This window comes from Falco biarmicus, chromosome 3 (assembly GCF_023638135.1).
Source record: "Falco biarmicus isolate bFalBia1 chromosome 3, bFalBia1.pri, whole genome shotgun sequence".
Lineage (NCBI taxonomy): Eukaryota > Metazoa > Chordata > Aves > Falconiformes > Falconidae > Falco > Falco biarmicus.
In genome coordinates, this window is record NC_079290.1 from 13,463,609 (window position 1) to 13,486,019 (window position 22,411).

Below are 22,411 nucleotides of genomic sequence, written 5' to 3' on the forward strand. Positions count from 1 at the left end.
CACAGCATGACACAAGCCCAGCACTGGCTCAGAAAAAGCCTCCGATACGACAACGCTCCCTGCGCACACCTCCGACCGAGGCTCCCCGTGCCAACACATGCTTGACTAACTCTCTTCCGCACCCTCCCCAGCAAAAAAGGATCACAGAAACATTTAGAGATGGGCAGGAATCTCTGCAGAGCATGTCCTTCCACCCCAGTGCTCAAGCAGGGCCAGCTAGAGCAGATTGTCTGGGACCACAGCCACTCGCGTCTTCAGTACCTCCGAGAATGGAGCCGCCACCACCTCTTCCACTCTTTGACCACCCTCACACTGAAAAAGCCCTGCCGCCTTTGCCCGGGCAATTCCAGATGCTTTCACTTCTGAACATGGCCTCTTGTCCTACCACTGATCGCAAGCCTCTGGGCACAGCCCTTCAGCCGCTTTGCAGGCCACCGCACCGGCCGCTTACGCAACCCGCACTTTCTCAGCTCGTCTAGGAGCACGTACCAGGAGACAGCGACAAAGGCTTCCTTCAAGTACGCCTCAGCAACAGCCACTGCTCTCCCCTCGCCCAACGCCCACTCGCCTCAACGCGGAAGACACGCAGCTCACTCAAGCATGATTTGCCCTTCCAAAATCCACGCCAAACACCCCCCAACACCTTCCGTCCGTCCTGGCCTTGGCAGTGATTTCCAGCAGCATTGCTTCCATCACCTGCCCCGGGAACAGGCTCAGGCTCACCGGCCTCTGCTTTCCCAGAGCCTCCCGCACCATCTTCTGCGGGACACGAGGGGTACCAGCTCCCTTCCACTCTTCAGGAGCTGCCCCCAGGCACTATGACCTTTCCAGGAAAATGCACAGCGGCCTCACAAGGAGGCCTCCGCAATGCCAGATGCCTCGGCATTCCTGGGAGCAACACGACAGGCCCCGGGCACTTACAAACACCCACTCCCACACCACTCCTTCCTACCTCCCTTCATCTTCCTCAGCAACAACCACAGATCACCTGACAAACAGCCTGAAAAACACTCACCTTGCCTCAGCGGGGGCAGGCCTTGCCACTCATCAACCCTTCCGCACGCACCACCACCACCACCACAGCCTCGGCTCTGCAGCCCCGTGCCGCATGCTCAAACCCAGCTCCCCTCGGCAATCGCCAAATTCCCTTTCACCCTGTCAAGCTCTGCGCAGAGAACTGGCCTCACCCCTCGACACTCGCCCCAAGCACAGACCCCACCAAAGGCCCAGGAGTGCCAGCCTCCCCTGCCTGCCGCTCCCAGCCCTGCTCCGCCTTTCAGCACACATACGGGCTCTCCAGAAACTCACCTGCCCTCGCACGCTGCCTCATACACAATCATAAGAGTCACTTCGGTTGCAAAGGACCCTTAACATTATCGAGTCCAACCGTTAACCTAATACTGCCAAGGCCACCACTAATCCATGTCCCTAAGCGCCACGTCTACGTGTCTTTTAAACACCTCCCACAATGGTGACTCAACCACTGCCCTGGGCAGCCCCTTCCAGTGCTTGATAACCCTCTCGGTGAAGAAATTTCTCATCATAGCCAAACTAAACTTTGCCTGGCGCAACATGAGGCCCTTTCCTCTTGCCCTAGCACTTGTTGCTAGGGATGAGAGACTCACAACCTCCTCGTTACAACCTCCTCTCAGGTACTTGGAGACACCGATAGGGCCTCCCCTCAGCCGCCGCCTTCTGAAAACGCAGTAGCCCCGCTTCCCTCAACCGCTACTTCTAAGGCTTCTTCTCTCGATCCTTCACCGCATTCGCTGCTCTCCTTTGGATGCGTCACACCACAGCCCAAGCCCCACCTCAGGGGTCCACGATGGAGGGGCCAACACAAGCACCGGCGGAGCCAGGCAGGGCACCTCTCGTCACAGGACCGGCGAGCTCTCAGCCAGGGCTGCCAGGAAAATGGCCTGCTCTCCCAAACAGCCCTCCTCTGCCTGCCCGCACTGACACCCCCAGGGACGGATCCCAGGGGGCACAAGCCCAGACACGCAGGCCCCTTTCTCCCAGCTACAACCTTTCAAGCAAGGCGGGCAACAAGGCACACACAGAGCACGCTCAGTGGGAAAGGCCAGGCCTACAGTCAGGCTTAGCAAGCTGGCAGCAAGGCAGGCAGGGACCAAATGCCACGGAAGGGGCCGACACTCATGCCCGGCACACCTCCAAAGCCCACAACAGCCTTCCAGGCCCATGAACAAGTGGGGGCCCCTCTTCGCAACGCACCCGCAAACCACACCACACGAGTGCCACGGCATGACCTCACTGACAACACCCCACCTCTCCTATGCTTTGGCCACGTCTGCCAAATGCCCTGACACGCACCTTCCATGCAAATCCTCCCAGATACCTGCTCTCACTTCAAAGCTGACGCCAGGGACAGACGGACACATCCTCAAGAGGACGACATGAGAAGGGAGCGTTGTGGGAAGGGACACACCCCCCCCCCACCTCATTACCTGCCAAGCTCTGGCACGCAACAGCTGCTTGCTGCAAAATGCCGTCACGCGCAAAGCCTGTCCCGCCCCCTCAGACCAGCATAAAAGACGGCCCAGCGCCTCTCTCCATCACACGCTTCTCCTGACGCCTTCTCCCCCGCAGTCAACAAGGTGAGCCTGAAGCCCCTTCCCCTCCTTCTCCTGCCCCACACGCCCCGTCTCTTCCAGCACGCGCTGACACCAGACTCAGCAGCCCCCACGACTCAACACCACCACACTCCCCGCAGCCCCACACCGCGCCTCCACACTCCCTTGCCCTCCTGTAACGACACCCCTCGCGCCCCCCCAACACCCTCCGCTTCCTCAACACCCTCTCTTACAGGGACACTCCACACCGCAGACATGGCCTGCAACAACCTCTGCAGCCCCTGCGGACCCACCCCGCTGGCTAACAGCTGCAACGAGCCCTGCGTCAGGCAGTGCGAGGACTCCCGCGTCGTCATCCAGCCTTCCACCGTGCTGGTCACCCTGCCGGGACCCATCCTCACCTCCTTCCCCCAGAGCACCGCCATCGGATCCTCCTCATCGGCTGCTGTGGGCAACATCCTCAGCTCCCAGGGAGTGCCCATCTCCTCCGGTGGCTTTGGCTACGGTTACGGCCTCGGAGGCCTGGGCTGCTATGGCGCCAGAAGAGCCTGCCTGCCCTGCTAAGGGCCCTCCACACCACACACACCCTGCAAGCCACGGCATGGACTGAGGACGCACCTCCCGCCTGCTGCTGGCACGGGGACCTGCCACCCGCACCTCCTCCTCTCAAGGCACCAAGCAAAGTAGCACGGAAGGGGCCAGCCCCGGCTGCCAGGATACATGGCCCACCTACCTCCTCCTCTTCTCCCACTGTCTTCTTTGCATCGCCCCTACTGCTACGTACGCTACTCTCCGCTGCAAAAGCCTGCTCACCACCGGGGCACCTCCCCCGCGCTGCTCCCACCGCAGGAAAGGAAGACCTCGGTGCTCTGGCAAAATCTTCTGCAAGCAAAGGACCTGGGCTGACGGTCGCCCTACTTGCACCTCAGAACGGTTCCCTTCCACTGCGTGCTCCTGCCTTTTCACTCTTTTGCCTCAATAAAATCTCCTGCATCCCAGCACCACACGCCTCCATCTCCTTTCTTCTCCCAAGGCTCTTCCACTCTAAAACGGCACAAAGCCAGGCCTCAGCAGGCTATTCAGCTTTCTGGGTAATCATCCATTGCTCAGCTTCCTTTACGCCTGCTGAAGCTGTCCTATCCGAATACGGACATGTTTGTTGTTGAAGACAGCTGTGCATTTGTTCCCGATGGTGTCAAGACCAACACAGTTATGTAAATTTTTTCATTCCAGCACATGATGCACACCCTTACAAAAGTTTGGATACATTATTGTTCATCTGGCGATGCCTCTTATGCAATCTCTTCCTTTCAGCACACTTTTAACCATCTCATCTCCTCAGCACCACTCTCCACCCCTCACAAAAACTGTTGCAGTGAAGCAGAAGTGAAAGCTGCAATAAACAGAGCTTAAAAAATGAAGGAGAAAAGTACAGAGGCACAATGTGTAATTTCCCAACAGGTGTTCAGGTTTTGCCTTTGTTTCCATTCCATATTCCGAAGGGCATTGGCAATACTCTACTCTATTCTCTCCTGGAGCCATTTCTGCCCAAGGCATCTCTCTGATTTCTTAACATTCTCCCACTATTTCTCTGAAGAATAGTTCGCAACCAGCATCAAGAGAATACTTGAGAAGTACCACACTATCTTCTGCTCTCTGCCTCACACTGAAAGCTCCATAGAGCCAGACTTGAAGACCTTCAAGTGCACATCACCTTTTGTTAAAACCTTGCTCACTAAGGGTGACTCCATGCACCCTTATTGAGGGAGTGCAGATAACCTCATTGCCACGATGCTTAGGCAGGAGAGTTGGCACAAAAGCCCCAGCACACATCAGCACTGCTCACCTGGGGAATAAACCACAAAACACCCATGAGCTTCCTTTAGGCAGACCACACAACAGCCAGTGACTCATTGGTCCCATTGAATATCTCCAAATAGATGACTTGCAACTTCACACAACACCCAGCCCCTGCACGTCTGTCCTGTAGAGCCCGTATGCATCTATTACAGCACTCTAGTCACACAAGCTGTCCTACTAGTCTCAGGGAGTTCTGTGATGCCATAGTTCTGTGATCTGGCAACTGGCTCTTGCTCCTCCTGCTTACTTCACAGGCTCTGCACTTTTGCCTACAAGTGCCTCAGGTCAACTCTTTCCTAATCCTGTCTTTGTTCTTCCAAAGGGTTCTCCCGTCACCTCATCCATTGACTGATGAACCCAGCCTCTGCTTCTTCACTTGCCTGCCAGCAACAGACATCACTCCCAACAGAACCAGCTTACAGCCCTCCTCACCTGGTTTTACAGTGCCATGGAATGGTTGAGGTTGGAAGGGACCTCTGAAGATCATCTGGTCTGACCCCTCTGCTCAGGCAGAGCCACCTAGAGCTGGTTGCCCAGGACTGTATCCAGACAGCTTTTAACTATCCCCAAAGATACAGATTCTACCACCTCTCTGGGAAACGTATGCCACTGCTCATCACCCTCACAGTAAAAGTGTTTCCTGACGTTCAGAGGGAACCTCCCGTGTTTCAGTTGGTGCCACTGAGCAGCACTGGAAAAAAACTGGCTGCATCCTCTGTGCACACTCCCTACAGGTACTTACAGGCATTGATGAGATCCCCTAAGCCTTCTCATCTCCAGGCTAAAAAGTCCCAACTCTCTCAGCCTTTCCTCATATGAGAGATGCTCCAGTCCCTTCAACATCCTTGAGGCCCTTCATTGGACTCTCCCCAGTATGTCCTTTTCTCTCTTGTACTGGGGAGCCCATCACTGGACACAGAGCTCCACAGGTGATCTCACCAGTGCTGAGATGTGCTGGCAATGCAGCCAAAGACACCGTTATCTTTCTTAGCTGCAATGACACATTGCTGCCTCATGTTCAACTTAGTGTCCACCAGGACCCCCAGGGCCTTTTCTGCAGAGCTGTTTTCCAACTGGGTAATCCCTAGCATGCATCCTGGTGCCAGGGGTGGTTCCTGCCCAGGGACGGGACTAAGCACTTCCCCTTGAACTGCACAAGGTTCCCATCAGCCCATTTCTCTAGCCTGGTGAGGTTCCTCTGGGTGGCAGCATGACCCTCTGGCTTATCAGCCACTCCTCCCAGCTTGGCATCACCTGCAAACTTGCTGAGGGTATGCTCTGCCCCATCATTCAGATATTTAATGAAGATTAACATTAAACAGCAGTACTGAGCTCAGCTCTGGGGCCCGCAGCATAAGAAAGGCATGAACCAGCTCGAGAGCAGGTCCAGAGGAGGACAGGAAGATGATCAGGGGGTCAAGCACCTCCCCTTTGAGGACAGGCTGGGAGAGCTGGGGTTGTTCAGCCTGGAGAAGGACAGACTCCAGGCAGATCTTATAGTGGCTTTCCAGTACTTAAAGGGGGCCTACAGGAAAGATGAGGAGGGACTCTTAATCAGTGATAGGATGAGGGGTAATGGATTTAAACTGAAAGAGGGGAGATTTCAGTTAGCATTTAGTTAGAAATTCTTCACTGTGAGGGTGGTGAGGCGCTGGCACAGGCTGCCCAGAGGAGCTGTGTGTGCCCCATCCCTGGGAGATCAAGGCCAGGCTGGACGGGGCTTTCAGCAACTTGGCCTAGGAGAAGGTGTCCCTGCTCTAAGCAGGGGCATTGGAACTAGATGATCTTTAAGGTCCCTTCCAACTCAAACCATTCTATGATTCCCTGTGATTCCATGATTTAATGCAGCATTGACCCCTGGGGTACACCTCTAATTACTGGCAGCAGGCTAGACCCCACGTCCAGCTGGTTTTCAATACACAATCACTGTCTGATGAGCCCATACTTCATCAGCTTCTCTACGAGGATCACACCAGCCCTGACCTCAGCCCCATGAATTCAGCCTTCCCTCACCACAGCCAGGCACTCCCTCAGCACCCTCAACAGCCAGCCAATCGGGGGCAGGTGACAGCCTGCCAATCAGGGGGTGGCTAACAGCCTGCCAATCAGGGGGCAGCTGCAGAAGCCCCTGGAAGCTTCCAGAACGCACCCTGTCAGGACCCCAAAATCAGCATCTCTGGTACAATAAATAGATCATGTTCACCAAACAGCCCCCAAAAAACTGCTGGGAGGGATAGGGGGTGAACAAGGGAATGAATGAGTGGAAAAGGTGCTGAAAACCGAACCAAATACCTCACACAACAGTGTGTGAGTTAGGGGACTCAGAGGGGTAAGAGAGAGGGAAAATGCCCTGATTAAATAACCCCCCCAAAAAAACTATTCAATGAATACATCAACAGACCCTGCCCTTCTTGCCCATGCTGCAGGGTACCAGGGATATCAACATGGGGTACCCTGTCATCACCCTTCCCTTGCTATGGTCCCCAGCCCAACCACCTGATAGTCCCCACAACACCATCTTCCCTCACAGTGGGTTCCCAGGGCCACCCACACAGGGTCCTGTGTCCCTGTCCCCACCTTGGTGTGAGGTTCTGAGGCAACCCATCAGAGGTGTCCAGGTCACCACCCACCCTGCTGTCAATCACCAAGTGACCCACATGGCAGGCTGTAGAGGAATTACAGAGGAATGAAGGCAGGTTAATTATCATTGATAATATACAGCTGTGGGCTGGCTTCAGGGGCGGTGGGTTGGTTGATGTGGATAATGTGCAGCTGTGGCTGGTTCCTGCTAAGTGGTTAAATAGCTCTAATGGGTGATGAAGGGGAGGACTGTATCAAGAGATACCTGAAAGAAGCAGTGGGAAGAGGGAGTATGTGTGTGCCCTGGATGTAGGAGAGACACTGGGAGAAGCAGAGAGAAGAAAGTGACTCAGATGAGGAGAGGAAGGATGGATGAATGTAGGAGGCCCAGAGAAGGAAAAAATCCAGACAAAGCAGAGGCAAGAAGCAGGGTGGACTGGTCTGAAGGGGCTGAAGAAACAGCATGGACAGTAGATGAACTTTTGAAGCTTTGTGGGGGATTGGTGGCTGTGCTGGGGCAAGGTGTGGGAACTACTTAGTGAAGTTAACCTGGTATGGGCTGGTAAAAGCCTTGTTGCAGCCAGCTAGTTTTGATAGTGCTGCAACAAGAGCACTTTACCCCTATCTGCATGTTCCCTATTCAGTATGTGTGGGGGTTCCTAAAATACTGCCCCACCTTTCTATGGAGTCCAGCACCCACCTCAGCAGAACCTGGGAAGCCTTGCATTTATCAGACCTTTCCACCACCCATATGGATGCAAGCCTCTGGCTTGCAGCCCTGTGCAGCATGCTTGCCTCCAGTTCCCCTCTACAACATCCTCCTGTGTGGCAAAGATAGTCATGGTGGCAGTGAGTTGCAAGGCATCAGGGATTGTGCTGTTTTCTCAACTGCTCCTTGCTCTGACCAGATGTACCCCAGGTTCCTGAGTGCACCATGAGGGTCACATCTTTGACATTGGTGTGGTACCTTGAGGTCACTTGGTGGACCATATGGATGGCAGGATACCATGAACCTCCTCAACCCCTCTCCCTCGTCCCACCATGGACACATCTTTTTGCTGTTAGCATCTGGCCTTTGTTTAGGTTTGTGTTAAGCAAGCTGTGTCTAGAAGATGTAAAGCCCACCAGAATAAAGCCAGGAGCTGGGTGCAGAGACACGCAGACATGAATTGACTGCTGGGCTGCTTTTAGCTCTCACAGACTAGATCTGGGCACCATGAGGATGCTCCTTCTGAACCCTCAGCCCGGAGAAGCTGTCTTGTTGATTGGGTTAGAGGTGGTAAAAGCTGTCCCTGTGCTTGCCTTCAAGGGCATGCCTGCATCTTCATGTCCCTGCAGCCCATGGCTGATTCCAGAGCCTTCCTCTCCCAGCTCATGCAGAACATTTCAATGCTGTGTGTGACAAGGAGATGTGGATAAATGTAATTGGGGTGGTGCACTTAAGGGGGGAGATGGGGTTGATGCTGCTGCAGCTTATGCAATCATACCTTGATGGAAGGGTACATTTATTTTTTTCACTGCTTCTTCTGTTTAATCGTTGGGGGGTTGAGAGATGTTTCAAGTCTTTCATAGCTTAAAAATATTAAAACATAATAGTCTTCTGTTTCCATGGCAACAGATAGCGGGTATTCATGGGCTTGAGATGTTGGCATCTTGCATTTGTTTCAAGGTTTAAAAGACAGAGCAATTTGCTTCAACATTCCCAGAAAGCACCACCCAGAGAGAAGGGAGGCTGTGGCCTGGAAGGGACAAGCAGAAGCCAAAGCTTGGTCCCAGGGCTTCGGGCTGTGAACCTGGGGAAGCTGCAGTTTGCAGCTAGGGTGATGTGCATCTGGCTGGGGGCTGGGGTTTCCATGCCTCCTGCCCTTGTAGGCAGCTGGCCTGGGCACTGGGGGGAGGCAGAGATCTCTGTGATATCATCTGGGAGAAGAGGGCCATTACCACCTTCTTGCCATGAAGATGCTCAGGGGGCTGGAGCACCTCTTCTATGGGGACTGGCTGAGAGAGTTGGGGTGGGTCAGCCGGGAGCAGAGAAGGCTCCGGGGAGACCTTAGAGCACCTCCCAGTACCTGAAGGGACCCACAAGAAAGCTGGGGAGGGGCTTTGTACAAGGGCCTGTAGCAATGGGACAAGGGATAATGGCTTTAAGCTGAAAGCAGGGAGTCTTTGGTTGGATATTAGGAAGAAATCCTTTACTGTGAGGGTGGCGAGGTGCTGGCACAAGTTTCCCAGAGCAGCTGTGGGTGCCCCATCCCTGGCAATGTTCAAGGCCGGGTTGGATGGGGCTTGGAGCCACCTGGTCTGGTGGCAGGTGTCCCTGCCCATGGCAGGGGGTTGGAACTAGATGATCTTTAAGGTCCTTTCCAACCCAGACTGTTCTAGGATTCTATGACCATCCTGGGACTGAGGATCTGCTGTTCTCCCCAGCAAGGGCAGTGCAGGGCATTGCAGCTACGTGGGGACAGTCATGTCCCTGCAGTTACTTTTCCCCTCCCTAGGAAAGATGATCTCCAAATTCATCATGCCAGGACCAGCAGCAGGCAGGTACAGACTGCCTGAGCTTGGCCCACTGCTCTTGCTTGTGCATGTTTATAGCATCATAGAACATTTTGAGTCGGAAGGGACCTTTAAGAGTCATCTAGTCCAACCCCCTGCCAATGAACAGGGACATCAACATCTTCAGTGCCGAGGTGGGTACCTCTCCCCTAAGACCCACTGCTCTGGCTGTCCCAAGTGATGCTGAGGCACCATGCCAGATGTGTCTCTGCAGAAACCCTGAGCACAGGGCTAGGAGTGTAAGCAGGACCCCAAGCCTCTTCTCTCCAGATGTGTCCTCCTTTCTCAGCTATTGTATGTGCCTCCAGCTTTCTCTTCCTTCCATCCCTGTCACTTTCTGGGACCATTACCATCCTGTACTGGGGTTTCAAATCCTCTTGCCTCAGGTAATGAGTTCATCCTGGGCAGTGTCTCCATGCCACCAGCATGCTGGTTTGAACCGATGGCTCCATGCTTTCCATCTCATCAGATTTTGGTGTCCTCAGCTAGGCTTCATGCCTTCCCTACCCAATGCAGGCAGCCTTGTGCTCTTCAGAGCTTGTTGCTTTATCTGCAAGCCCCAGGAATGTATTGATGTATCTGTTCTTCCTCTGTGACACAACTTTTTTGTGGAGAACGAACAAGCTTTTTTTTTTTTTTTTTTGGTAAGTAAAATTCTAAGAACTGCCATTACCTCAGCACCTAAAGTGTGTTTGATCATGTTCAAGTGACACTGCAGGAACTGCAGGTACATTATTTAAGTAATTACAGGACAGCTTTAAAATCCAGCACAGTTCTCACTATTAAAAATATGTCCAAATACTCACATTTCCATTGGATGACATGCAGGTTAACTGCATCTTTCATTGTGACTCTCTCCCCAGGGGTTTGCGGTAAAGCTCCAGCATCCGGAGTTGTAGGAAATCAATAAATCTCCTGCTTCAGCTTGAAAAAAAAATGGATAAAAAGTGGTAATTGAAATGCAGAAAATGACAAAATAGGACCCATATCTTCTTTCTTAGAAAAAAATCCCACTATTTGAGGAAAAGGGGCTTTTTCTGTGCTGAGGGTGGTGAGAAACCGGACAAGGTTGCCCAGAGAGGTGGTCAATGCCCCATCCCTGGCAGTGTCCAAGGCCAGGCTGGATGGGGCTCAGAGCAGCCTGGTCTGGTGGGAGGTGTCCTTGCCTGTGGCAGGGGGTTGGAACAAGGTGATCTTGAAAGGTCACTTCCAGCCCAAACCGTTCAATGATTCTGTGAGTATCTGATGACTGTCTATGTTCAGTCTTTCCGCTTCATGTTCAGACACCCTTCTTTAGAAACCTCTTTCATATCTTAATGGGGCAAGGTGTACCTGTGTGTGTCCAGGCTGTCTGTGCATGCACCAACACTGCTGCACCTCCAAAGAGCCAGTTTCCCACGTTGAACGTGGTCTGTGGCCTGGGTGACCTCTGCTGGCCTTAGCAGAAGGTGTCTCCGAGCACTGCCCCTTCTCGGCCAGGACACTGCATGGAGCAGACTCAATCTCTGCCATGCACAGTCGCTTTGCAAACATGCAGCAAGGCCAGCAGTGCTGAGCAAACACAGCAAAATGAGCTGCAGGGCTTTGGGCCTGTGCCAGTGCTGGGAAGCTGGCTCTTTGGAGCTGCAACGGTGTTGGTGCGCAGTGTGCAGAATGGCTTCGGCTGCAGGCTGGTCCAGTTCAACATCTTCATTAGTGATCTGGATGATAAGGCAGAGCATACCTTCAGGAAGGGGTGAGGTTTGGATGCACAGTGAGTGTCAGGGGCACCCCTGGCTGTCAACGCCCTCGCAGACATCCCATGCAGGAGGTGATATGGAGAGGACATCCTTGCGCACAGTGATGTGCTAATGGGTGCTTGGACACAAGGTGACCCTGCTGAAGCAGGGGATGGTGTCCTCCAGTAAAGCTGTCACTTAAGAGCAGAGCCCCATCTTGAACATACCACAGACTCCATGGCCTATCCCATCACATGCACATCCACACTGAGCTCATCCAGAGACAAGTTTCAGGGCTGGTTTTAATCCAGTTCCTTCACCCAATCTCTTTTGAGGTTGCAGTGAAGAGCATGTGGACCCAATCCCCTTGGTTTCCAGCAGCCTTTGTGCAGGATCACATCTCTCTTTGGCGTAAGCGAAGATGATGGCAATGGTCTTTCCTGGATCAGAGTGCCCAGGGGAATGAGGCAACTGCTCTTTTATTCTGTATAAATCAGATGGAATTGAAAAAAACTAGTAACAACAGCTCAAAACTAAATGCAGGGCAGAGAGGGGACACGGAACAGACATGGGATGGGACACAGACATGGGGGGATGGGACACGACACCACCCAAAAAAATACCCAACACCCCAAAAAGCAACATCGATCTGAAGCAGCAGAAGGAAGCCACCAGGAAAAGACAAAAATGTTGGTAACTCACCATTTCCCGGGCTCTGTCCTGTACTCTGCACGTCTGAAAGAAGCTCAGAGGAGAAAACGTGACGTTCTTGGGTCTTTCTGCTCCAAAAAGCCACTGGTTGAATGTCAACAAGCTGTTACAGCTGCGGCGAAGAACATTAGATGAGCACTCAGGAGCCCCAGGCAACCCTGCACTGGAGACGCCAATGCCAGCACCATTCTGGTGAGACAACCAGGAGGACAGTCAGCCAAATTCCTTCAAATTTGCAAGTCAGGAATTTCGCTGAGGCTTGAAAGGTAATAAAAAAGTTTTGCGGGTGGCTTCGTACCGTGACCAAACTTGTCCCCTCCTGACAAACTGAAGTCAATGGGCTGCTTCTCCCAATTCTTTTTAGCAATGTCATCCCCGGATATTTGGGCATGGGGGAAAAGCTGCTCCAAGTTCTGGTATCCTCAGCCCAGGTGTCACCCTGGCCAGGTGTCCCTCATTGGATGTGTCGTGTGTGTCCCCCAACCATTTTGGGCTTCATTCTTCAGGTGCTCAGGCCATTGGGGAGCTCCCTGTTCTGCACAAAGGGGGGGATGGCGTAGGAGAGGTGCCAGTGGGCATCGTGGGGAGAAAATGTCTGATGGAGCAGGAGGGAGGTGATGGGAGGTGGATTAAAGGAGGTGAAATCAGGCTGGTGAGAGAAGAGTTGAGACTTGAGGAGACAAATTGCAGTGGGGACCCCCAAGTCAGGGAGACGAGGCAGTGCTGGCTTGGCCTCAGGGGGCTGGACACCCCCCTACTTCTGGTCTGGTATCCCCATCCATCCCAGTGACACCAGGGAGGTACTGGGTACATGTGGGTGGAGGTCAGGGGGTGTGGGGACACAAACAGGCAGGGGGGTAGGGGGGTGCGGGTCCCAGTGGGGTGCTGTGGAGTGTGGGGGGCGCAGGTCCCACGGGGTGTTGTGGGGTGCGTGGGGGTGAGGGTGTCACGGGGTGCTGTGGGGTGGAGGGCGGGACGCAGGTCCCACAGGGTGCGGTGGGGTGGGAGGGGCGGGGGTGCCATGGGGTGGGGGCAGGGGAGCGCAGGTCCCACGGGATGCTGTGAGGGGGGGGGGGGGGGGGGGCTATGGGGCACAGGGGGGTCACTGTGGGGTGCAGGTCTTAAGCAATAGCAGCATGCTGTGGGGCACAGCATGTCTGTACGCATGCACACGTGTGGGACAGGTATGTGGTAACGAGCACGTGGTTTGTGCACACATTGCGCAGCGTGTGTGCATGCAGTGTGCAATATGCGTGTGTGTGGGTGTGCATAGGTACCAAGTGTACATATGGGCATGTGCATGCAACGTGTTGCACAGACATATGTGTGTGTACAGGGACAGACACGGGCGCTACGCACCTCTTGCGCATGCAGACAGTGTGAAAGCATGCGTACATACGCACCATGTGTACATGCCTGTGCAGTGGCTACAGGTAACACGTGAGTGCTGCACGTGCACGTACGTGAGCGCACAGTCCGTATGCATGTCGTGTCTGTGTGCGCGCGTCCGTGAAGCAGCTATGGGTAACGTGCACGTGCAGATGTGCGCATGTGCACACAGTATATATGTGGGGGGGCGGGTGAGGGGTCTGTGCAATGGCTACCGGCTGCGCGTGTGCTGCGCGTGCACGTGAGCACACAGAACGTGCGCATGCGGCAAGCGTATCCGTGGGGTGGGTACAGGTAACACACGTGTGCACGAGCGCGCGCGCACACACGCACACACGCGTATGTATGCGCGTGAGTACGCCGGCCAGGCGCATGCGCCGTGCGTGTCGGCGTGCCGTGCCTGCGTGCGCGTGCACAGGGCACCTCCGCACACACGCGTGCCCACGTGGGGCTGCGCGTGCACGCCGGTACGTGCCCACGGGCACGCACGCGCGGGTGCCCGCCCCCACGTCCATGTGCGCCCGCCGCCGAACTACCGCTCCCGTCAGCCCCCGCGGCTCACCCCCTCACCCACCCGCCAAGGCTCGGGGGCGGGGCCCGGGGCGGGGCTGGGGGGCGGGGCGCTGCTCTGGCCCCGCTCCCCAGGCCGCTCCTCATTGGCGGCGCTGCCGTTGTCGCTGGTGACGGCGGGACGCGGCGGGGCCGCGGCGCGAGCGCTGGCCTCAGTCAGCGGCGGGGCGGCCGCGGGGTAACCGGGGTAGCGGGCAGGGGCAGGCGGGTCGCCGGGGCCATGGGAGGCCGAACCGGGGCCGCCGCCGCTGCCGCCGCCGCCTCTGCTGCTGCTGCCGCCGCCGCTGGTGAGCGGTAGGACCGCCGGGAACATGGCGGAGAGGTGAGAGCCGGTACCGCGGGGTGGGGTTGGGGGGGGGGCGGGGGAGTTGAGCCCGCTGAGGGGCCTGAGGCCTACGGAGGGGCCCGCCTGGGGTCCGCGCCCCCTGGCCTAAGCGGCCCAGACCACCCTCAGCGCCCCCGGAGGCCCTGAGGGGGGTCTGGGGCCCTTTTTCTTACCCCTTGGGGCGGGTCTTCCCTCCCCACACAGATCTCTGTAGGGTTTCGGGGCTGCTCCCGCCTCTTTGAGGTGACCTGAAGCATGTTCCACCCCCCCACCCCCCACCTCGGGGAGTACCTGTTTGTGCCCCTTTTTGGGGTGGGGGCGTTTTCTCTTCCTTCTCTGCTCCTTCTGGGTGTATGAGGAGGGGTGGGGGGAGAGATGTCAGCACCACCCTGATTTTTATTTTTATTTTGGGGAGGGGAGGAGGGCAGCCCTACCTGCTCTGTGTGATGTAGGCTTGGATTCTAACCCCACCCTGCTTTCTGTGGGCTCTTGGGGTGCGGGTGAATTCCAACCCCACTCTGCCCACCCCCAGCTTTTGGTGGGGGGAGGGGGGGGGGAGCTGGATGCACCCACCTGGTTCCCTGTGGTTGCAGTAGGGAGATGGGGGGGTTGTGTGCTGCATCCCAACCCCACCCTTATTTCTAGGGGAGCACTGGGAAAGGTGGAGGGGGCTGCATCCCACCCTGCTCTCCGTGGGGGGTGGTTATGGTGGGGCCATGTCCCACCCTGCTCCCTATGGAGGGGCTGGATCTTACCCTGCTCCCTGGAGGGAGGTTATGGAAGGGCTGGATCCGACCCCATCCTGCTCCCTGTGGCTGCTGTGCAGGGGGGGGTTATGGATGGAACCCACCACGTGGGATGCAGCCGGGGGAGGTATTTTTACGGAGGTGAAGGTGTGGCAGGGCAAAGTGGGGGTGCCTGGGGAGTGGACAGGGTGATGTGTGAGTGGGTGTGGACAGAGGGATACGCTGGGGAAGGGGTGTAGGCAGGGATCAGGCTGGGTGTGCTGGGGGGGGGGGGGAATGCAGTAGGGTGTGTGGAGGTTGGGGGGGGACACACTGGCCTTGGTGGGGGGAGAAGTGGCTGAGTTGTGATGTTTGTGCAGAAATGAGGCTTATTTATTTCACATGTGGTGGATGGTGAGCTGCTGGTCGGTGGGGTGGTTGTTTTTTTTTTTTCTCTCTCTGCGCTGCTCTGCTGCTTCCCCAGACCTGCATTCTCTAGCTGCAAAAACTGCAGGATGGGATTTTTTTTTTTTCTTCTCCTTCCTTGGCGATAGCAGTTTAATCAACCCTTGAGTGACCTCTACAGATAAACCCGCAGCTGCTATGCTCCAGTACCTCACCCGGCATATGCAGCTGGGTGGGCTTAAGGAAAAAAAGAAAAATATATTTTTAATTTATTTTCTTTTAAAATGGGGGGCTGGGTGTAAGCTGTTGGGTACCTGCAAGCAGCAGGTGGCTTGGGCAGGGGTGTGCCTCTTGTCTGGGTGTATCTGGACGGGTCATAAGCAAGATGTGATGCTGTGCTTCGTGCCATTGGGCCGACATCAGTGGCTTTGCCATGCTGTCCGTAGATGGTTGGTTGATTGATCTCCTCCATGAAGCGTCTGTCCAGGCACTAGCTGCGGCTGAATGTTAATATGCCACATGATCATTAAAAACAGCGTGATTGCACCTTGCTGCAAATCTGTTGCCATCATTTGCAGCGGCGCTGAGAGCTGATTTCTTTGGTGCTAGAGGGAAGCAACACCCTTGCGATTCGATCATCTGGCTGCTGAAAACTGTCTCACTGCTGACTTTGGGGAGGATGGGGAGACTGACAGTAATTGGTATCTGGTGCTTGTGGATGTGAGTTAGTCTCTGGATATGAGATCTTGGCTTACGCTTGTGAGATGCGATCCTACATTAGCTGATAAATGCCTCTTGTAGTTCTCTTACTGAGTATTGTTCCATGCTCTACACCTCTTGTTATTTGGAAAGGAGAAGCTACCTGTTTCTTCCCCATCGTTTAGGGTGGGTGCAAGGAAGGCTCAAGACGTCTAGTGGTGTTACCCTTCCTCCAGTCAAAGGGAAGCACAAACATCTCAAATGGGGTTTTGTAGATCCTCGCCCATAAGCAACCAGTAACTTCTTTCAGCGCATCTTGGCTGGTATGTATGCTCAGCTGAACAAGAGCTATCTTCCCAGCCTAAAATTTGGATTAATTTAACTCTGCCGGAGTTCCAGTTGCTGATGACAGTGTACCTCATTCCGCCAGTACCTGTAAAGGCTTTCGAGCCGAAGTGACTCTTTCATGTTAATCCCAATGACTTGAGTTATGCTAATACCCTTGGGACAGAGAATTTCAGTGCTCTTCTTTTGGGAGGAAAGGCGTATGTTGAGGCCCTCAGCCTCTAGGGAAGTCTTTGCTCTGATGCTAAAGGAGCCACTGATGGGTTATTTCCCACTGAAATCTGTGGTTGCTGTATTCTTCCTGCTGCAGATCCAGACAAACCAAATTCTAGCCTGTCTGCAAGCCAGATGTCTTCATGTAGCTCTCTTCCAAAGGAGCTGGATATAGGTTCAAAGGAGCTTTTCAAAGGAGGCTGCTAGCAAGACATCAAGATTCGTCAGTGGCCTAAAAAGAGGGGAGGGAGTGAACTTGCTGTCTTCCTGGTGAAATTAATATAGCTGATATAAAGGTGCCTGAGAAGTGCTCAAAGCTGAATTTCTGTGATTTATTGTTAATTTCATTTCAGGAGCCTGTAACTGTAATTCCTGGGTATACTCTACATGGCTTAAATTAGGTCATTAACTATCCTAATAAGAGACGCAGAAATGCCATAGTCTCCTGTAACCTGCAGCTCTGAGGGAGCAAGAGAGAGGAGATGCAGCCAGATGGCCAGGAGCCCAGAGCTTTGTAGCTTGCAGCTGAATAAAAGGATGGTGAATAGATGCAGGAGGATAAATGTAGTTAAATTGAGTGCCTGCTGTGTCTTTGCTGGGAGGGTCCCACTGTCACGTGCCACAGGACTTGCTGCTGGGGTGTTGCTTTGGGGTGGTGGGAGCAAGGAGGGGTCGGAGATTGGTAGAATCATCTAGGTTGGAAAAAGACCATTGAGTCCAACTATAAAAGGTTGGAGGGAGAAGGAAGCTGCTCAAATCTAGACTGTGAAAGGTTATCCAAATCACGACTGATGTTGCATTTCACAAAGGATTTTCCAGATAGCAGTGATGGTGAGTGTGTGATTGGTGGGTGCACAGTTTTTATTTTTATATTGGGGGGAGGAGCACAGGGCAGAGCAGACAGGCAGGGCAGGAGGTTTTCTGCTGCTGTTCTGTTGAGACAGGAGCCACTTTCTACCCTGGTTGCAACCACAAAGTGGTTTTTATGGTTGCTCATAGACGGCTGCTGCATCTGTTAAACTTAACAGTGATGCTGGGTGTACTCTGGACCAGCTTTATGAGGATTAATGAAGATACGTGTATGTACACTGACAAACCTAGCAACATGAGAGCGGTGAGATGATACAGGTTGTGTGGATGGGAAGACCAGCTTTTTATTCTGATTTAAAAGTAAATCCCTTCTGCCTTGTTCTTCCTAACCTATACTGGGCATTTTGGACCTGTGATTGTGGTTTATAACTATATAAGTGTAAGCTAGCATCATCTTGAAGTAGGAATGTAGAGCCTAGACCTGATGGTTGAGAAAGTCTCTCCAACCCATCAACTAGTTGTAGGGTTTCCAGACATTTTAGATAATATAGTTGAATGCTAGATCCTGTCCAAAATAATACAAACCCGTATTTTACAGAGTGACTGGCTTCTGAAAAATAGGAAGATACCAAATGTGTTTGCACGATGTTTAACATCAGACATGTGCTGTCACACAGCCCTGCGTAAGGGCAGAGATGCCCCGCTGTGCATCCCAGGAGCGCAGTAGATCTGTGTGTCTTTGTTTTGCTTACCTGTTTACAGAGCTGTTCCTCCACTTCTTTAGTATTAAGAAACTGAAAAAAATCTGGGACAGTCCCAGCAGCCTTCTGTCTGTACATAACTATCTTTAGATCTGTGCCTTTCAGCAGTTGAAATCTCCCCTATTTGCTGTGGTGTGATATCTACAACTCGTCTCTCAATTAGGATTCATTGTAGAATGTCCATGGCAAGACTGTAGAATCATAGAATGGTTTGGGTTGGAAGGGACCTTAAAGATCATCTAGTTCCAACCCCCCTGCCATGGGCAGGGACACCTGCCACTAGACCAGGTTGCTGAAAGCCCTCCAGTGCCAGGGGGGAGTAAGGGATGTCCAGGCTGTGTGTTGGGCCCTTCCTGACAGACTGAACTTTCCTGTGAAACTTTTCTTCCTTAAGAGAAATGATGGGGTCTTTTTTGCTAAATATTTCAGCTTAGACTGGACAAAGCATCAGAAAATCTTGTCATATTGACCACCGTGACCCTTAGCATCAGAAAATCTTGTCATATTGACCACCGTGACCCTTCTTTAACAGGAAAGTAGAGGCCTATTGCATCATGTAGGTTCTCTCTAAGGACAAGCCTGATGGTCTCAGGTAGAGCTCCAGAGAAGGATGTTGTGTGTGTTTAAAGCTTTGCCAGGAGCTATCCCAGAGAATTAAGTGAATACACAGTTCTGTACCTGAATTTGAAGGTGACCTGCTTTGGTCTTGATCAAGTCCTTAAGCTGCATGCCATCAGCTCCTACCACCACGTGGGGGTTGTCATCTGGGAAAGGTTTGTGGGGTTGAAGTCTTTAGCTGCAGAAACACGTAGTGTGTTGGTGGAGACAACTTCCCCCCACAAAGTAATTTCCTTAGATAGTGAACTAGTAGCAGCTTCCTCAGTTGCTGTTCCTATTGTGGTTTCTCCTAGTTCAGGTTAACTGACCTGACCATTATTTCTTCTGGATCAGTCTGCTCAGACTCCTCAATCTGCATTTAGGCTGCTGAAGCTGAAGATCAAGGGCAAGTTTCTAGGTAAACTATAATCTAGATGGCAGACATCATGTCTCATGGGTAGGTATCTTGGTTTTAAGACTGGTTTGGGCAAGGCTCAGGTCCTCAAACTATTCTGGCAATCTGCTCTTGCTAAGACCAAAGACTTGTGGTATGTTGTTCCTCTTCTGAAAGACGAAGCTTTTAGAAGTTCACCTCTAGTAACTTGTGAATATATATGATTTAAAAACAAACAAACAAAACCCCTACCCAACAACTTTTAAACAAAACCCCACAAACCAAAACAAAACCACTAAATACAACTGAGAGGTCTGTAGGGACTGGGCTGATTCCAGGAGTAAAATTTATGTGTAAACTGGTAGGGCTGGAAGTTCCCTGATAGTGCGGCAGAGCTGTGGAGGGGACCAGCTCTCAGGACCAGATTGTAAATAGTCAGGTGTGGGATTTTCAGGCTTGACTGTAACCACCTTCACTGTACAGCAGTGTTTTTACGGCACGCTTATTTGGACATGTTTGCCCTAGACAATAAATACCAGTGAGAACTTCATTTTGCCTGCTGATTAAGATCACTACAGATGTTTAAATTACCTCTTCCCTCTAGTACCTTTAAAAAACAATTTCTTGTTCCTGTCTTCAGCAGCCATGCTCTCCTTCCTGCATTTTTGCTTCAGTGATTATTTCCTTACATGCTCTAGATAACTCATTGAACCTAGACCTTTCCTCTTCCTCCTCTGTCTCGTCTCAAAAATAAACATTTCTGTTGTAATACTTTTTTCACTTTGCGACTAATCCAGGCTGGCTATTTTTAATTTCAGTTGCCAAGAAGTGAGCAAAGGATAAATGTACTCCAGGTGCTGAGGGGAAGAAGTGGAGCACTGTCTAGATAGCATCTGCCCTGTGCCCTTGGAATTAGTCGTTACTCCTTAAATTGCTACCAAGAACCCCCAAAGCTGGTTTTCTGGGTTTACCAGCTCCTGACTAGCAGTGAAAGGACCACATTGTGCTGTTACAATGGGAGGTGCCTCGTTTCTCAAGTTCTTCATCCCTCGCCATTTCTCTGCCCTTAACGGATCTGGTGGTTGTATTTATTTTCTTCTCTTGCTGCTGGGACTTCTCCTACCCTTTAAGTATTCTCACAAACAGCTCTGCAAGAGGCAGTCTTTATGGATGCCATATTTTTCGGGAGCCAAATATGTTGCTTTGATTTTCAGTGCTGTCCTAGCTGATTGGCAGGCAACTGGATCTCCTTACATCCGTGCTCTCAAACAAAGAAAAAAAAATACTGTTTTCAGATTGTTTAAATATTTTTAAACAATAAATGGGAGGGAGATGGAAACGACCAGAGAGGGCTCATTAATTGTGACGTTTAGTAACCCTGTGGTGTAATTCAGAAAGCAGAAACCACTATTCCTGCAGTGAAAGATGTGGAAATTCCTGATTGTTGATTAACATCTCATAAAACTTGCAGGAAATGAGGCCTGAAATAGACTGTCAGAGGGAGAAGGCTTCGCTTACTGTATTTTACAGGTGGTGTGATCCTAGAAGGTTTTGTTCCTGGATTGAACGTCGATTGGAAGTTATGTTCCCGGTATGGAGCTCAGCTTTTTGACTTCTGGCTAACGTTAAAGTTTGCTCATTAGCACCGAGTTTTTAATGCACAGTTTGACTCTGAAGAAAGCTCTTGCTGGAACGGAGAGAGGGGTGTAAGGAGCAGGGGATTAGTGATATCTGGGCTTAAGTGTGCAATAGAGGAAGCATGCCTGGAGGCTGGCCAGTGTCATGGCTGCCAGTGACTTGCTTCAGTTGATATCTGACCTAAAGGGGGCTTGCAGGCTGCTCTTACAGTGCTGTGCATAGAGACTGGGGTTAATGAATTAAAAACCTCAGCAAACATTGGATAAAAATGCTGTGTTGCATACCAAACCTTAGAATTTCTGGCCTTGCTTTGGGATGGGCATATTCTGCATCTCTATGTAGAATCATAGAATGGTTTGGGTTGGAAGACACCTTTGCAGATTGCCTAGTCCAACCCCCTGCAATGAGCAGGGACACCTTCCACTAGACCAGGTTGCTCCCAGCCCTGTCCAGCCCGGCCTTGAGCTCCCAGGGATGGGGGCACCCACAGCTGCTCTGGGCAGCCTCTGCCAGTGCCTCACTACCCTCAACAGTAAAGAATTTCTCCCATGTAAATGTGCCCTCTTTCAGTTTAAAACCATTTCCCCTTGTCCTGTCACTACAATCCCTGACCGAGAGTCCCTCCTTTTCTTTCCTGTAGACTCTCTTTAAGTACTGGAAGGCTCTATAACATCTCCCTGGCGCTTTTTCTCTCCAGGCTGAACAACCCCAATGGTGTTCCCATTCTACAGACTGGAAGACAGGAGACCTTAATGTGTCAAAAGGCATCCAGTAAAATAATACCAGAGTTTGTGATCTCAACTCTCTGGGCCAAGCGTGGTTTTGACCAGGTGGTCCCCTTCCTTTTTACCATCAAAAAGTATTTAAAAAAAAAAAAAAAATCTCTGACTTGGAGCTAGGAGCCTTCCTTGTGGTGTAGCCCCTACAGAGAACACATGTGTCTGGTCCATTTGTGCTCTTGTCAGGTGCACACGGTTCCTGGGCTGCCTCTTCCTGAGGTGATGACATTTCTCTGTCTGCCTCGTTGCATTTTTATTGATCTTCCCTCTCTGCTCTGCCAGAATGTAAATGACTTCCACGGGCAACGTGTTTGGAAACCCAAGCTTTTTACCATCCAGAAACATTACTTACTCTGCGAATTGAAGCTATAGTATTATGTTTTTTATTGATCTTTCTGTAGCGCTTCTTGCAAGCCTGAGAGCACTTCACACACAGTTGGGAGAGATCGCTGCATTAGATGGAAAAGTGCAATCGCTTATTGACTGCAGTGTGGCAGCTTCCTTTCCAGAAGAGAAGGATGGACAGTAGGGTGCATTTAAATAACAGTGGAATTTAGGTTACTATAGTCAAACATGTTTTGTTCAGGATGTTTAGACAAACCATCCCTCTTTCAAGTCTGAACCCTTTAAAAGACTACGAATGAAACTGCAACAGCTGTCCCTGGTAGTGTGCTGTGATGCAGAGTTGCATGTGGATACAAATGGGAAAAATGCTGCTTCTTGAAGAGCCTGTCTTGCTTCCTTT

General features: G+C 52.2%; 2 protein-coding genes across 2 annotated transcripts in view; both read left to right on the top strand.

Moving 5' to 3' along the window:
* The first annotated feature begins 2,846 nt into the window (after positions 1–2,846).
* LOC130146566 (feather keratin-like) lies at positions 2,847–3,155 on the top strand. The gene has a single exon (XM_056332824.1). It carries the CDS (start codon positions 2,847–2,849, stop codon positions 3,153–3,155), a length of 309 nt encoding a protein of 102 aa, XP_056188799.1.
* A 10,940-nt stretch (positions 3,156–14,095) lies between these two features.
* The window catches only part of ARHGAP39 (Rho GTPase activating protein 39), a 148,165-nt gene continuing 139,849 nt past the window's right edge, over positions 14,096–22,411 (top strand). Inside the window, exon 1 of the mRNA XM_056331239.1 lies at positions 14,096–14,297. Within this exon, the coding sequence (XP_056187214.1) occupies positions 14,287–14,297 (11 nt within the window). The 5' untranslated portion in view covers positions 14,096–14,286. The remainder of the gene's footprint in view (positions 14,298–22,411) is intronic.